The 17,373-nt window shown below is 36.6% G+C and overlaps 1 protein-coding gene across 2 annotated transcripts in view; it reads right to left on the bottom strand.

Annotated features, from left to right (window-relative positions):
- LOC110659134 (DNA ligase 1) overlaps window positions 1-17,373 on the bottom strand; it is a 32,679-nt gene that overhangs the window by 13,103 nt on the left and 2,203 nt on the right. For both annotated transcript variants that reach the window (XR_009149357.1, XM_021816998.2), the window contains exons 3-7: window positions 16,295-16,396; window positions 16,100-16,216; window positions 3,743-3,973; window positions 3,536-3,630; window positions 2,388-2,475 (exon numbers count right to left, since the gene is read on the bottom strand). Coding sequence is in view for 1 of the 2 variants with exons in the window: in XM_021816998.2 (XP_021672690.2) it covers window positions 2,388-2,475; window positions 3,536-3,630; window positions 3,743-3,973; window positions 16,100-16,216; window positions 16,295-16,396 (633 nt within the window). In the remaining variant the exon portion in view is untranslated. The remainder of the gene's footprint in view (window positions 1-2,387; window positions 2,476-3,535; window positions 3,631-3,742; window positions 3,974-16,099; window positions 16,217-16,294; window positions 16,397-17,373) is intronic.

Here is a 17,373-nt window from a genome sequence, read left to right as displayed (position 1 = left end):
ACTCCAGTTTTTTTATGTAAGATATTAGTTTTGAATATCACAATTCATTACCAGTCCTAGAAGTAGCATGTGGTCTATAATTGCAATATGTTTTTGCTGATTGTGGTTCCTTTCTTCATTCTTGAGGACAAGAATGATTTAAAGGAGTGGGAAATGTCATGAGAGAGAGTTATGGAGGGAAAAGCTAGTATTGCAGTTACATATGCCTTAGAAGAGTAGTTATAACTGATAAAAGCAGTTACCATGAATCAGTTACTAGCTAGAAGTAGTACAAAAATAGAAACACAGTACTTGTAATCACTCGTTCAAGAATCAAATACAAAAATTATCACTCTTCTTCTCTATATTCTTTCTAAATCTTCTCCCCTTTCTATTTCTTTTCTCAACCCAGTCTATTTCTATTTCTCTCTCCCTATTTCTCTGTTTCAAAGTACATAGGTCTGCTGAGTAACACATGACTAAGCTAACAAACTTGAGCTCATTTCAAACAGATGTGAACATGTACAAACCAAACTCAAATGTCCAATAAGAAGATCGAGTTGAACTGTGTCAAGCTTGATGAAAATAAATTGACTAATCTAACATAAACAAGCAAAAATACAGATCAACTTTCCCTGGCTGATTTACAGATTCAGCATTATGTGCTGCAAATAAAATCAACCAACATAATATAATAGGTAACCTTGAAAAAAATTTTAAACTTCCTTTCCATCTTTTCAACTTTTTTACTTTGTCAACCAAAATTTTCTTTCCATTCTAGTTATCCTTGGCAACAGTTTTCACAGGTCCATTAATTTTACACTTTATATTATGTAATGCTACATCTCTATAAAAATGAATTGGATAGTTTTAATTGCATTATTGTTATTTCTATTTACTTATTTCAGGAAATATCAGATAATTGTCAAATAATTGGCTAAATAATTTTGACAAATTATCATTTAATAAGATTTTAAACTCAAAGAAAATGCCTGATGAATGGAGGAGTATTTTAGTACCTATTTTTAAAAATAAGGGAAACATATAGAGTTACTCGAACTATAGGAGAATTAAACTCATGAGCCATACTATGAAGTTGTGGGAGATAGTTGTGGAGCATCGACTACGTCATGATACTTCTATCTCTCTCAATCAATTTGGCTTCATGCCCGGTTGTTTAACTATGGAAGCGATCTTTCTCATTAGAAGCTTGATGGAGAAATATAGAGATGTGAAGAAAAATCTATATATGGTTTTTATTGATTTGAAAAAGGCTTATGATAATATTCCAACAGATGTCTTATGGAGCGTGTTAGAACAAAAGAGAGTATCTATTAGGTACATACAAGTGTTGAAAGATACGTATGAAGGAGCAACTACTATTGTGCGCACAGAGGGAAGGGACACGAGATTTTCCGATCTCAATTGGATTACACCAAAGATCAGCTATAAGCCCTTACCTTTTTATATTAGTTTTAGATGAATTAACGAAACATATACAAGAGAGTATTCCTTGGTGCATGATGTTTGCGGATGACATTGTTCTGATAGAATAGACGCAAGGAGGAGTGAATAGAAAGCTAGAGTTTTGAAGAAGTACTCTAGAGTTAAAGGGCTTTAAGTTAGTAGAACGAAGACAGAATACATGCATTGCAAGTTCAGTGAAGGCCAAACTGGTTATAGGAAAGGAATTAGTTTGGATGGAATGGTGTTGTCCCAAAGTAATCACTTTAAATATCTCGGCTCAGTCCTTCAAGTAGATGGGGGATGTGAGGAGGATGTTAGTCATAGAATTAAAGCCGGATGGTTGAAGTGGAGACGTGTCACGGGAATTTTATGTGATCACAAGATTCCCAATAAGTTGAAAGGAAAATTTTACCGTACAGCCATACGACCGGCTATGCTATACGGTAGTGAGTGTTGGGCACTGAAGGAGTTGTATGCGTTTAAGATAAGAGTTGCAGAGATGAGAATGTTAAGTTGGATGAGTGGCCATACTAGACTAGATAAAGTCCGTAATGAGAGTATTAGAGAAAAGGTAGGAGTGATGCCAATTGAGGATAAGTTGAAAGAAGGGAGATTGAGGTGGTTTGGTCATGTGAAGCGTAGATATACAGAGGCTCCAGTTAGACAAGTAAAGCACATTAGGTTAGAGGATAGAAAGAAAAAAAAAGGATAAACCTAAATTGACTTGAAGAAGAGTAGTACAACATGACCTATAAGCATTACAAATTTCTGAGGATTTAACCCAAAATTGTTTAGAGTGGAGAAAGCGAATCCATATAGCTGACCCCAAATTTTTGGGATAAAGGCTTAGTTGAGTTGAGTTATCATTTAAAAGTACTAGAACATAAGAACTAAAGATATTGCTAACTAAATAATTATTTATGTTTAATAGAATATATTACCTGAAAGGGCAGAATTTGTTTTTCCTCTCGGTTGTAAGCAACTATTTCACAGTCCAAAACAAATGATTTTACAGGTCCCTTCTTTAATCTGCACATTAAGTATGCACCAACCAGAAAAAGCCATTAGCAAATAGCTAGTACTAAATAGCAAGAAATTGCAAATAGAACTCCTTACAGTTATCAACTTATATTACAACACAAATAACTAAACTACAAACGTCAAGTTAAATTTACTGCAGATTGCATTTTTAATTCTGAATCAGTGCAAGTAAAACATCTAAATGAAAATTTTCAGGCCAGCATCTAATCATTCATGCGAGATTTGATACAAGGAAACAGCAGACACCCATACAGAAGATAACAATGGAACAGGAATTGCAATTCACTATTATATTATGCTGCACAAACAAAAAAGAAAGTAAGAATATAGAAGGCTTCAAAACTACAGATATCAATATGTGGATGAGGCAATAAAATCAGGTAAAAAAGACACACTGGAGAAGGAAGAGAAGCAAGTTTGAGTATTCAAATGATAGCAAACATATTTTATCTTTGGTTTATGAAGCTGCAAAGATTACTCTTTAACTTTCTATTCTTTGGTGATATTATGATTTAGACTACCTTTCCCTAGATCACAAGTCTCAAGGAAAAAACAATTCTTGAGGCCTTGAACTTTTAGAGATTTATCTACTAAGCCCCTATTGTTCAATTGTGTGCTATTAAGGCCACAAATTTTCCAATTTAAAGACATGAGCTTATTTAACGTCAAAAAAATTAGAGAGAGAGAGAGAGAATTTCTCTCTCTTTCAAAACAATTGCACTGCTCAATAGACAAAAATTGAAAAGCCCATGGACTTGGAAATACATTTTCCCCTTTCTTTAACCTCAATAATTTTCAGAGTGAAAATCAGTAGAACTTCTAATTATTTGTAAACCGCCATTAACAAATTTCTCTCTTTTCTTTTTTTTTTTTTAACACTGTTAAATAAGAGCTAAGAATCTTTAAATTGGAAAATTCATAGGCTTAATAGTACACAATTGAATAACAGGGATTGATAGACAAAACTCAAAAAGTTCAAGGGTTTAGAAATGGATTCTTCCAAGTCTCAATCAAACACTGTCCATTACAAGCAAGGAATGAAGCCTACCTTGAAATCGTAACTATAACATCTGGATATTTTCCAGTATTCCGCTCAGCGTTTCGACTGTATATCTCGACTGAACCATTCTCCAGGTAATGTATCTGCATCATAATAATAACAACATTAAAAAATTAAAAAAAAAATCAGAAGCAAAAAAAAAAAAATTTTAAAAGGGAAAAAGAAACTAGAAGCACTGTGACTGCTTAGAATCACCTGGGCACGCTCTCCATCATACTTGTATTCACAAGTGAAGTCCATATTCTGGAACTTATCTGCTATCTCAGAAACCTTTTTGATTGACTTTGCAAGCATTGGTCCAATGGGGACACCAGGCGTAAAGCTACATGACTTGGGAAGATTCCATACACCATCACTAAGAAGAGCAGGGACTATTTTATCATACACAGGAAGTACAGAGTAGACTTGTTTAACAATCTTTGCAGCCTGTTAAAAACACAATAAAACAACACTAATTGAAAAGCACAATAGTATAAATTGATAAACTTTCCAATGATGACTAGATTTTCTTTCGAATACATTTCAGAAATTTGTCATGGAAGCTGGTCATGGCAGCTGCCTAAAAGTGACAAACACCTTAGCACAAATGTTATTCACAACGTCTACATCTTATGCGCTAAAAAGCCGAAAAGATGTGGAGTGGCAACAAATTTAATAAGCATTAGTCTTCCTGAAAAGTGTCTTAACCAAATTATTCACAAAAGGTAAATGAGGTCAATAAACCCAGTTTTAACACACTAACAACAGATTAGGGATTTGTTTACCACATGCTTTGAGAAGAAGTTGGTCAATTTCCCTAAATTTTTCATAGCTGCTAACCAAGCATAGGCGTTTGGGAGATGCCAACCTTTCATTGTCCTATTTCCCTGGGAGGCATGGGGGCATTATCCAGCCACATACCAAATTACATATACGATGTAAGATTTCCCAAGTCTTTAAAAGATGGTTGTTACGATCCCACATCGCTAGGGAACAACCTTGTTTGAGAGGTTAATAAGTCCCTAACCACCTTCCCCTTGCAAAGCCGATTTTCAATGGTGAGTTCTACCTACCTCAACAACTCGTGGTGCTTAACAATTTATATAAATTTGTATCAAAGCCAGCCCCATCTAACGAGAGGCGACACTCAGATTGGTGGCTAACCAAGTGATGGCTCACTAAGTAGTGGCTCACTAAGTAGTGGCCTAAACCCATTGTACAAGGACAAGTGGTCCGATATGTAGGATGCTAGCCTCGACCAACATAGCCATGATCAACGAAGACGTTGGTTCTCTAAACATAGGGTATTGTTACGATCCCACATCGCTAAGGAACAACGTTGTTTGAGAGGTTAATAAGTCCCTAGGTACCCTCCCCTAGAAAGCTGGTTTTTAAGAGTGAGTTCTACCCAAGTGGCCTATTCCTCTAATGGTTTAACCTCAACGACTCGTTATGCTTAACCGTTTATATCAATGGTGGCCTTGTTTATTTCCACAACGGACAAAAACGCTAGCTCATATCATTATTCATTAGACAATCTTCCTCAACCTCAAATGGATGCCAATCTATCATAGTTTCATATAAAAGATCAGCCCTACATCTAAGGGCAACCACATGTTCTTCCATCATATTTAAGTACAAATGCACTTGCTCTATTTGATTTTTGTTATGGAAAGTCAATCACTATATTATTTCTCTGTATATCTTGTATTTTGTAATCCTATTTAGGATTTCTTATTTAAGATTTCTTCCTAATTAGTAAAACACAATTATAGGAATCAATTGTATATATATACCCATGTACAGATTAATTAAAATTAAGGAGAATCATCTCTTTCTACATGGTATCAGAGCAGGTCATGTATCTAGGGTGACTATTTGTTCTCACCACCCAGCTCAGGAGAGACCTTAGCCGCCGACCGGCCGTCCCCTCTGATCCGGTCGGTGGAATCAAAGCGCGTGAGGCACACGCGCCCAACTCAGGTTCTCGCCGTTTCTTCACTCGCCGGAGCGTCGAGGCGCGTCCGCCGGCCGTTTCGACTCCGATCAACATTGCCGGCGTCGCCTCAACCCCCTCATTCCACCATTGTGCATCGTTGCCTGATCCAGTAGACCATTAAAAGACTTCTGAGGTTTGGCTCTCAGATCCTATTTCGGTATTTGCTTGATTTGTGATTTTGGATTATTATGCAGCTGCAAGCACTTTGGATTAGTGTTTCGGTTAGTTTTCTTTGTCTCAACAAATAGCAAACAAGAAGAATGTTATTTCTGATGTGATTCCGGTGATGACTAAGATCACGGAACACAAACTTAATGGTTCAAATTACCTGGAGTGAAGTAGGACTGTTAGGGTCTATTTGCGTAGCATTGATAAGGATGATCACCTTACTAAAGACCCACCTATTGATGATACACAGCAAACTTGGCTAAGAGAGGATGCTCGTTTGTTTTTTCAGCTTCGAAACTCGATTCACAGTGAGGTAATTAGTTTAATTAATCACTGTGAAATTTTTAAGAAATTTATGGATTGCTTAGATTTTCTGTATTCTGGTAAAGGGAATATCTCCCGTATTTATAATATTTGTAAGGCATTCTACCGTGCTGAGAAAAAGGACAAGTCTCTCACGGCTTATTTTATGGATTTTAAATGGGTATATGAGGAACTTAATGTATTGTTGCCTTTTAGTTCTGATGTGAAAGTTCAACAGGCCCAACGGGAGCAACTGGCTGTTATGAGTTTTCTTGCAGGCCTTCATTCAGAGTATGAGACTGCTAAATCTCAGAGTCTCTCCAGTTCCGAGATTTCCTCTTTGCATGAAACGTTCACACGGGTCCTTCATACATAGAGTACTCAATCTTCACTGCCTGTCAGTAGTGCTCTTATTAGCGGTAATCCAAATGGACAACAGGGTAATAGAAGAGGGAGTAGAGGAGGAATTACAGGTAACAGAGGTAATCAACGTAATGGGGAGGCTAGTTCTAATCAGGACTCAAGAGGAGTCATTTGTTATCATTGCCATGAGCCTGGCCATACAAAATATAATTGTCCGCAATTTCAAAGAAAAAATCCGCAATCACAGATAGCAAATATGGCAGCAGAGGATTCTACAGTATCTTCCTATGAGAAAACTGTTTTCGTATCTGCAGAGGATTTTGCACAATTTTCTCAATATCAGACATCTCTAAAGCCTACCAGTCATCTCTAAAACCTACCAGTTTCCTTGTCACTGCGATCGCTGAGTCAGGTAAATCCACTACATGCCTTGTGTCTTCCTCATCCAAATGGGTTATTGATTCTGGTGCGACAGATCACATGACAGGTAATTCTAGTCTTCTATCTGCTTTTCAGTCTAATCTCACTTCCTCTACTGTTACTTTAGCTGATAGTTCTACTTCTTGTGTCATGGGTTCTAGAACTGCGAACCCGACTCGTCAATTTCTTTATCATCTGTTTTGTGTCTACCAAAATTCTCTTTTAATTTACTTTATGTTAATCTACTTACTCGTACCTTAAATTGTTCTGTTTCCTTTTTTTCTGACCAGTGTTTGTTTCAGGATCTTACGACGAAGCAGATTATTCGTAGAGGACATGAGTCAGGTGGTCTCTACATTCTGGAAAATCATGTACCGCAGTCGCTTGTTTGCTCCAGTACCTTAACACCTCTTGAAGATCATTGTAGATTGGGCCATCCTTCTTTGTCTACCATGAAGAAGCTGTCTCCTCAGTTTCAGTCTTTATCAGTACTAGAATGTGAGTCGTGTCAGTTTGTAAAACATCATCATTTGCCTTATGTGCCTAGAGTCAATAAACGGGCTTCATCCCCTTTTGAGTTAGTTCATTCTGATGTTTGGGGTCTTTGTTCTGTTACTTCTAAAACTGGATTTCGTTATTTTTGTTGATGATTACTCTCGTGTTACCTGGTTATATTTAATGAAGAATCATTCTGAATTGTTTTCTATCTTTTGTGCCTTTTGTAATGAAATCAAAACTCAATTTAATATTTCTGTGTGCATATTAAGAAGTGACAATGTCAAAGAATATTTTTCAGCACAATTTCAGTCTTATATGACACAAAATGGCATTCTTCATCAGTCTTTCTGTGTTGATACTCCGTCCCAAAATGGTGTGGCCGAAAGAAAAAATCAACATCTTCTTGAGGTAACTCATGCTCTTCTTTTTCATATGAAAGTTCCTAAACACTTTTAGACGGATGCAATTTCTACGGTATGTTTTTTTATCAATCGTATACCGTCTTCTGTACTTAATGGGAATATTCCTTATACTGCTTTGTTTCCTACAAAATCTTTGTTCCTTGTTAAATCTCATATTTTTTTGTTGTATCTATTTTGTGCGTGATGTTCGTCCACAGGTTACTAAATTGGATCCGAAGTCTCTCAAATGTGTCTTCCTTGGGTACTCCCGGCTCCAAAAAGGGTACCACTGTTTCTCTCCTACTCTTAATCGTTTTCTTGTTTCTGCAGATGTCACATTTTTTTAGTCCACTCCATTCTTTCCTCAATCATCTGTGTATGAGAGTCAGGAGGAGGAGAATGATCTCTTAATATATACTGTCCAACCAATGTCTAGTTCTCTCCCACAACCTGTTCCTTCTATCTCTAGACCTACTCGACCTCCCGTTGTTCATGTTTATTCCAGGATGATTGGAGATTCCTGCCTCAGATCCTCCACCAGCTACTTCGTTGGGAGATCCTGTACCTCATATTGATCATGATTCTGACCTAGATTTATCCATTGCTCTTTGTAAAGGTAAACGTTCATGCACTTACCCTATCTCTTTTTTTATTTCTTATAATCAATTGTCTTCTTGTTCTCGATATTTTGTTACTTCTTTAAACTCTGTTCCTATCTCTAATACTGTTGGTGAGGCACTGTCTCATCCTGGCTGGTGTGCTGCTATGCAAGAGAAAATGAAGGCTTTAGATGCTAATGATACATGCGAACTGTTGCCTTTGCCCACTAGTAAGAAAGCTATTGGTTGCAAATGGATATTTATAGTAAAGGTAAATCCTGATGGTTTTATGACTAGGTTAAAAGCACGACTTGTGGCAAAAGGATATGCTCAGACATATGGGGTTGATTACTCTGACACTTTTTCTCCTGTGGCTAAACTTACTTCTGTTCGCTTGTTTATCTCTTTAGCAGCTACATATAATTGGCCCCTATACCAATTGGATATCAAGAATGCTTTACTTCATGATGATCTTCAGTTGGAGGTATATATTGAGCAACCACCTGGGTTTATTGCTCAGGGGGAGTTGGGTAAAGTTTGTAGGCTTCGGAAGTCTCTTTATGGCTTGAAACAAAGTCCTAGGGTCTGGTTTGAGAGATTCAGTGAAGCAGTACAAGAATTTGGTATGCAAAAGAGTAAGTGTGATCACTCAGTATTTTATAGGCAATCTGAGGCTGATCTAATTCTCCTGGTAATCTATGTGGATGACATTGTTATCACTGAGAGTAACTCTGCAGGTATTTCATCTCTTAAAACCTTCCTCCAAACTCAGTTTCAGACCAAAGACTTGGGATTGTTAAAGTATTTCTTGGGTATTAAAGTCATGAGAAGTAAGAAGGGTATTTTCTTGTCTCAAAGAAAATATGTCCCCGATCAATTGACAGAGATAGGAAATTAGATGTTAAGCTTCCAGTGCACCAATGACTCCAAATTTACAGCTGTTAGCAGGGGATAGTGAGTTGTTTGAAAATCTAGAGAGATACAGGAGATTGGTAGAAAAATTAAACTACCTTACAGTCACTCGTCCTGATATTGCTTATGCCGTTAGTGTGGTAAGTCGGTTTATGTCTTACCCAACTGTTGCTCATTGGGAAGCCTTGGGACAAATCTTGTGTTATCTGAAGGGCGCTCCAAGAAGAGGTTTGTTATATAGTAATAATGAGCATTTGAATGTTGAATGTTTTTCAGATGCCGATTGGGATCTAAGGTTGACAGGAAGTCAACTACTGGATATTGCATTTTTGTTGGAGAAAATTTAGTGTCTTGGAGAAGCAAGAAGTAGAGTGTAGTTTTTCAATTTAGTGCGGAATAGGAATACAGAGCCATGGCACAATCAGTATGTGAGGTAATGTAGATACTTCAATTACTAAATGAGACAGGTTTTAAGACCTCCCTGCCTGCGAAATTGTGGTGTGATAATCAAGATGCTCTCCATATTGCTTCTAATCTGGTGTTTCATGAGCGGACCAAACATATTGAGATTGATTGTCACTTTGTTCGTGAAAAGATTAAAGAAAAGATCATCTCAACAGGACACATCAAAACTGGAGAGCAGTTAGAAGATATTTTCACAAAAGCTCTGAATGGAATTAGGATTGACTACATTTGTAACAAGTTGAGCATGATTAACATCTATGCTCCAACTTGAGGGAGAGTGTTATGGAAAGTCAATCACTATATTATTTCTCTGTATATTCTATATTCTGTATTACTATTTAGGATTTCTTCCTAATTAGTCGAACACAATTATAGGAATCAATTGTATATATATACCCATGTACATATTAATTAAAATTAAGGAGAATCATCTCTTTCTACAATTTTCTAGAATCTCAAAAACTATTATGGAGCTTGAAAGGGACATAACCATAACAACATTTGTACTAAGACAACTTTCTGCTCGAGCAAAATAGGATTTTATGCCTTTGCATTTAATAGCTAAGAAATGAACCCTTTGATACCCTTTTTGCGTACTTGGATCAAGTATAAGGGACCAAAGCAATGAAAAGGACACAAACATCCTTCATTTTTAACTTAGACTCTCAGGAATTGATCAATTGGGTTTTGCAACATGTTCAAAACAGTCGGCTATTGACACACCCAAGAAAATGAGCCCATGCCTTGGAAATTAAACTGGTTTATGTCCAATGTTGTTAAAGGCTCGCGCGGCAAGGCGAGCCCGTGGCACCTTGCCTGGTTGAGGCGAGTCCACTACAAACAAGCAAACTCTGGAGCAAATAATTTACACTTTCAATTTTTTTAAATAGCATAAAAGTAAAACAAACCCTAAGCTAAAGTCATCAACTTCCTCTACAAGAGAAAGCATAGAACGCCATAGAGCAGAGAAACAGAGCATACCTAGGTATGTACTTCTTTCCTTTCTCTCTTTATGTTCTTTCCTCTCTCTCCTTTACTCTTCTATATTTTTTCATCTCTCACCTGCACAACCTACTAGCAAGTCCATCCAACACATGCGATCCAAGTTTTTTTTTCTTTTTATTTTTAATTCTTTTCTCTCCTCCTTTTCTTCTCTTCTTATATCGGTCCATCTTCACTCCAGCAGTTCCACCTTCAACTTTTTTTTTCTTCTTTTTTTTGTTAAATTATTAAATGGGTAGTGCAATATACTTTTTTATTGAATGGGTATTGTTGTGGCATGCTTTATATTAAATGGATAGTGTGGATTGTGATATGTTTTTATTAAATGGGTATTGATGCTCTTCCTATGATGTAGGAGCAAATTATTGAAAAATCAATTGTTTAATACTTTAATTTCTTATTTGCTTGAATTGAGATAGCATTAATGGTTGTTGTTGCTGTTACATAAATTCTTCTATATTTCTTGAATTGGGATAGCCTTGATAGTAGTTATGTCTCATTGAACTCAATTGTGACGTGAATTTTTCTATATGTTGCCTAATTATATATGCCAAAACCATTAATCTATCATTCATAATTCTACCACTGAAATTTTAGTGACGGGCATTGTTTTGTTAGATGGATTTAGTGATGGCTATTCCTTGTATGGTTTGTAAATGTTGCTTTTTTTTTGTTAGATGGGGTATTGCTTTGTTGTTAGAAGTATGAATTTTTATGTTAAAATTGTGTGTGTGTGTGTGTGTGTGTGTGTGTACAATTTAGGCTATGGCGTCTCGCTTCAAAAAAGCTCTCGCCTCGCCTCGTCTCTCGCCTAGGGCCACAGGATACACTGTCCCCTTTCGCCTTAATAACACTGCTTATGTCAATTTCAGTAATAAACATCAAAAAATTGCTGGGCAAGTTGGCAAGCATCCGTTAAGTATGGGTTACCCAAGGAATCCAGCAAACTTGTTCAATTGGAACCAAATATATTCCTGTTGGCATTAAAGATATCTTTGATAAGGAAATTGTTAGGGTTATTGAACCCTAACAAATAATTCTTTCTAGAATATTATAAGAACAGAAGAAGAAAGGGGAGAAATTATAGAAGAAAGAGGGTTGGAAACAGGAAGAAAGAAGGAAGGATTTATTATTTATGTAATGATTCTTCTCTAATTACACTAAGCTGTTATGACTATTTTTATACAGCAATAACTGCTATAAGTAATTGTTCCCATCAAAACTCATCCGTAACAACTCATGCCAGCTGTTCTAACAACTCATGCCAACTCACTTAACTACACTAGGCTTATTCTTTCTAAACCAAGTTCTCTTGTATGTAACTATACCCACTTCTTTAGCACATTCTTGTCCCAGGGAATGTGCAAAATCAGGAAATTGGTTGAGGATGAAAGCTTTGTCCTCCCAAGTGGCATCTTCAACAGCCAAGTTCTTCCATTTAATAAGAACTTGATTCACTTGCTGACCATTTTTGGAAATCAATCTAGATTTTTGCACCTGTTCGGGAACAACTTCCACCACATCTTCTTAAAAGACTAGAAGCTCTATCATAGGCACCACATTTTCCCCTACCTTCTTTTCAACCAAGGACACATGAAACACAGGATGCACAGATGATGAGGGTGGCAAATCCAATTTATCAGCAACAATGCAACAACTTTATAAGGCCCATAAAACCTTGCTGACAGTTTAAGTGATTTTCGTAGCCACTAAAGATTGCCTATAGGGTTGCAATTTCAAATAAACCATATCCCCAACTTGGAATTCTCTTTCAGTCCTCTTCTTATCCACCAATTGCTTCATTCTATTCCTTGCAATCTCCAAATTAGCCTTCAATAAAGTTGTCATCTGCTGCCTTTCATGGAAAAATTCTTGCAACTTTCCAACTGAAACTTGCTCAGAGGCACAACAGGTGGAATAGGTGGATGATACCCATGGAGAGCCTCAAATGGAGTCAAGGAACTCTTACTAGGCTGAATTATAGAGGAATCAAGCATCTTAGTCACCAGCCTTTCTATCTCAGCCTTTTGATACTGTAGATACATATATGGTCTCACATTTACTGGTTGAGAACCAGAGTGCGAAATGGTGGTAACTCCTTAAATTCCTCAAACAAACTACTATACTTTTGCAGCAGTAACTATAAAGAGGATAAGGAAGGAGGTACACTTGAAGTTGCAGCCATACAATGATTCTCAACTGAATCAAAATTCTGAAACTAAATGTAGAATACTAGTGTAGTAAAATCTGCATCTTGCTTGTGCATTAATTGAGAATAGGAGCTGTAAGACAATAATGAAATTTCTTTAGCAAATTTTTCTTTCCCTTAAAGGGTAATTAACTGCCTATCCTTCTTAAAAGAAATCTTTGCTGCTTCAAAATCAAAGAGAATGGGGTTGAAACTTTTCATCCTATCCACTCCTAAAATAATGTCAAAGCTCCCAAGGTCCGATACTCTCATGTCAAAGGAAAATTTGTTGTTTTGAATTTTCCATGTGAATCCTTGATAAATTAAGGAACTAGAAATCCTTCTACCATCAGCTACCACAATATAAGTAATAGGTGCCTCCACTAAAGGCAATTTCAAACTCTTCAGCAACTCCCTTATCAAGAAAACTATCGGTATTGCCACTGTCAACAAGAATGACCAACTGCCAATTCTTGAAAGTTACCAACACCTTAATAGTATCAGCTCCCTAACTTCCCTTCATTGCATGTACTAAAAGTGTCATTTCTTCCATTTGATTCCCCAAATTCAACTCATTTCCCATATCAAAAACGTCCCTCCTCAACTAGTTGCTCTTCCTGCTTCTCTAATTGAATTGCATTAGCTACCTTTGGTTTACAAGTGTGACTAGGGAAGTATTTCTCACCACATCTATAGCAAGGTTTCAAGGTTCTTTTATCAAGTCATTGTTGATTTGGAGGGTTGGATTTAATTGAATTTTGATTGACTAAAGAGTTACTAGTGGCAGGTTGGGAAATGATAAGTATTGTGGAATTAGTAAAATTATTGGTTTGAGTTTCCAGGATTGTGGAGTTTCAATATTTGGTGGTTTTGGTGGATAAATGAAGTTTTGATTGGAGGTGGTGGGTCTGTAGGAATTATTGTAATTCAGGTAGGTTAAAGTGGGTCTATAGGTCATAGGATTCAAGGTATTAGATTTAACGAAGGGTTTAGATTTTCTGATATTTTCTACTAATTGTTCTTGCAGTCTAGCACTTTCAAATGATTTGTATAGGGTAGTAGGTTTCAACATTCTAATCATAGGTCTTATATAACCCCTAACCCCCCAATGAATCCAGACAGAAAATAAGCTACTCCAAGCCTTGGCATAAAATTCTCCATTCTATTTTTCAAATCCTCAAATCTATCTTGGTATTCTTCCACAATACCCTATTGCCTAATCTTCATAAATTCCTCCATAGCATCTTCCAAACCTTGCTCCCCAAATCTAGCATACAATCCCTTCTCAAACTCTTCCCACACAATACTCCTCTCTCCCGTAACCCAATTATGGAACCATGCATTTGTCCTTTCCACCAAAAAGAGACTAGCAATACTGACCATTTGTTCTTTAGGAACCTTACAGACTTCAAAATATTTCACACACTTTCTAATCTATGCCCTAGGATCCTTGCCATCAAAAGTAATTAGTTTTATTTTAGGGAGAATGCTAGAGTTACCTTCAGAATCCAAAGCAATGGCAGATTGAGAGTTGCTACCCTTATCCCTCTATTGATTCCTTGGCATGGGCAAAATCCCCCTATCCTCATTTCCTGCCTCCTCCACATCTCCAACATTGTTTCCTTTTCCCTTATTATTCATCAAATTCAACAACAAGGGTTTCAGTTCATCAAGGATTGCATTCTTGATGTTCACAGAACCTGCTTCCATCTCTTCTCTGATATTCATCCTCATATCTGCCTTAATTCCCTTCACCTCAGCTCTCATCTCCTCAAAATTCCTTCGAGAGGTCTCTCTCAAAATTCAGAATTGCTCCTCCAACTATGCCATCCTCACAGCTTCACCACTCACCACCATAGTTATTAAAGGCTCAAGGCGCACTAAGGCACTAAGGAGTCCTAGAGCCTAGGCGCAAGGCGCAAAGCACAGTCGCGCACCTGAGCGAGGTTAGGCGCAAAAGTAAAAAATTTAAAAAATCTATAAAAGTCAAACAAATGTGATGCTTTTCTTTTTTTTCTTTAGCATATATCTTGAATTGGGTTTGCTGGTTTGAGTTTAAGCGGCAATCCTTTTTGCCAATAAAAGTGCTCACTAAAGATGAAAATAAAGAAGGCATGCTCTTTCTAGAATCTTGTGCCTGGAACAAAAGCGCACGCCTAGGCGCATAAGGCGCTACGGTTTGAGCCTGATGAGCCTTGCGCCTGAGGCGTGCCTAAAGTGCGCCTTTAATAACTATGCTCACCACCTGAGATCTAGACATGATGCAAGTCCCAAACAGTAATTTCAAAGTGATGCCCACTGATCAACAAAGCTCTAATACCAATTGTTAAGGTTATTGAACCCTAACAAATAATTCTTTCTAGAATACGATAAGTACAAAAGAAGAAAGGGAGAGATAATAGAAGAAAGAGGGCTGGAAACAAATATAAAGAAGATAGGAAGAAAGGAGGAAAGAGTTTATTATTTGTGTAATGATTTTTCTCTGATTACACTATGCTATTATGACTATTTTTATACAGCAACAAATGCTACAAGTAACTGTTCCCATCAAAACTCATTCCTAACAACTCATGCCAGCTGTTCTAACAACTCACGCCAGCTCACTTAACTACACTAGACTTATTCTTTCTAAACCAAGTTCTCTTGTATGTATCAACAATACTTTTACCTTTATGACAGTTAATGAGGAGTCATTTACTTTGGCATCATACAAATACTAGCTAAGAAGACATCACTAATGATCCATATTTTTCAAAGGGGTATAACCTTATCCAATTACCATATCCAACTTATGAATATGGCATTTACTTATGCATTGCATTAGTACTTTTACTTTTTTGTCTGTTTTCTCATAGTTGATTCCTCTTTTCCAGTGTCCTATCCAAAATAACCTTTTTGTGGAATATTTCATTACTGGTTCTCAAAATAACAAAGACTTGCCTTGCATAATCTCTAACCTGTGGCAAACAAGTAAGCATGGTTTCCACTTGGCAACATACTCAAAATAGCAAGAAATTGTGCGTGAGACATTGCCATTACATAATCTGAAACGGGACCCTCAAATAAATGCAAATATAGAAATTGCAAAAGAGGCAGCTCAAACTTTCTTTAGAACAACCTGCCTAGACTAATCAAACAAGCAAGTAAAAGAGATTCGAAAAATGGGCCCTCCATTCTGTCATAAGATGCATGCTATGGCCTGTCGCACAACCAGTACGCTGGCATCATTTTCTTATATACATGAAATCAACTCACCTCATCTAAAGGAGACTGGATGTGTGAAGGTGGAGTGCAATTTTTTTCAGTATATACAGCAGCTTGTCCCAGTGCAGCCAAAAGAGTCTGTCCTGCCAAACTAATTCGCAGCTTTCCCTGTAAATGAATGCAAATAACACTTAAGAGAAAGAAGCAAATAGAAACAGCATCCAGAAAAATGTTCAAAATTTCAACCTGAAGCAGACGAATTAGATATAGAGGTTCACAGTCAGTGGCTGCAACAAGAAGTGCCTTGATATGGTTCTTTTTCTTATCTTGACTATCCTTCCCAGATTCCTATTAAGATCCAAGCAAAAATGAGGGTGAGTTAATTATAAAATTAAGCGGTTTTTTTTTTATCATATCCAACCACTAGGTCTTCATCTACTCCTTTCCTGCATATTAATCTCCAACTGCCTTTCTTTTTCTTTTTAGATAACATTTCTTTTCACATATGCACTATATTGTAGAATAGTATTTCCAGCAGAGACTTTATAGGCCACAAATAAATTCAAAGGTAACAGAGTACCACACATTTTTCCCATAGAAAAAAAATCCTTACAAAGGCATGAAGATATCGTAATCTGACAAGGAAAGCATAGCATTTTAGTTACTCTGCAATTGATGGGGAAAAAAGAAAAAAAAATAAAGAAACAAACTACTTTCTTTTCTCTACTTTGGAGAAGTGATATTGTAATAAAAGAACATTGCTAAATATGTGAAAATCACAACATCACAAAGAGAGATTTCTTGAACAATTACCAGCCATATAAAATCCAGAGCAAATTCCAATACCACAATAATAATGCCTATATCAGACAACTGACTTGACTATTCATGAGGTATAGGTATATCATAATCATTAAATGATACTTCACCCATCAAAAACATCTGTACAAAACTTCAGTATATGGGAACCAACTGCTTAAATGTTTCAAAAGTTTATGGATAAAATAGCGAATATATAAGAATATGTAAGAGCATACAATTGGAAAAAATGCTTCAGATTTGAAAGTTCATAAATGACTTTAACTAGCATATACTATGAGTTTCCAACTAGAACATTAACTTACACTCTCCCATAGACATCTTTGTTTCAAATGGAGCAATTATGTTGGTGAAGCCATATATTCAACAACTTCTTTTTCAAAGACAGCGTACAAGATATAAATTATAAGTGAATTATAACCAATAATAGTGGAAATAGAATCCCAAATCTATTAGATCTCAAGACCTAAGCATTGAGTTCTTTACCAGTATACCAAGGTCTCATT

Source organism: Hevea brasiliensis, chromosome 6 (genome assembly GCF_030052815.1).
Source record: "Hevea brasiliensis isolate MT/VB/25A 57/8 chromosome 6, ASM3005281v1, whole genome shotgun sequence".
Taxonomy (NCBI): domain Eukaryota; kingdom Viridiplantae; phylum Streptophyta; class Magnoliopsida; order Malpighiales; family Euphorbiaceae; genus Hevea; species Hevea brasiliensis.
The sequence above is the reverse complement of the archived record's forward strand: the minus strand, read 5'-3'. Positions and strand labels throughout refer to the sequence as shown.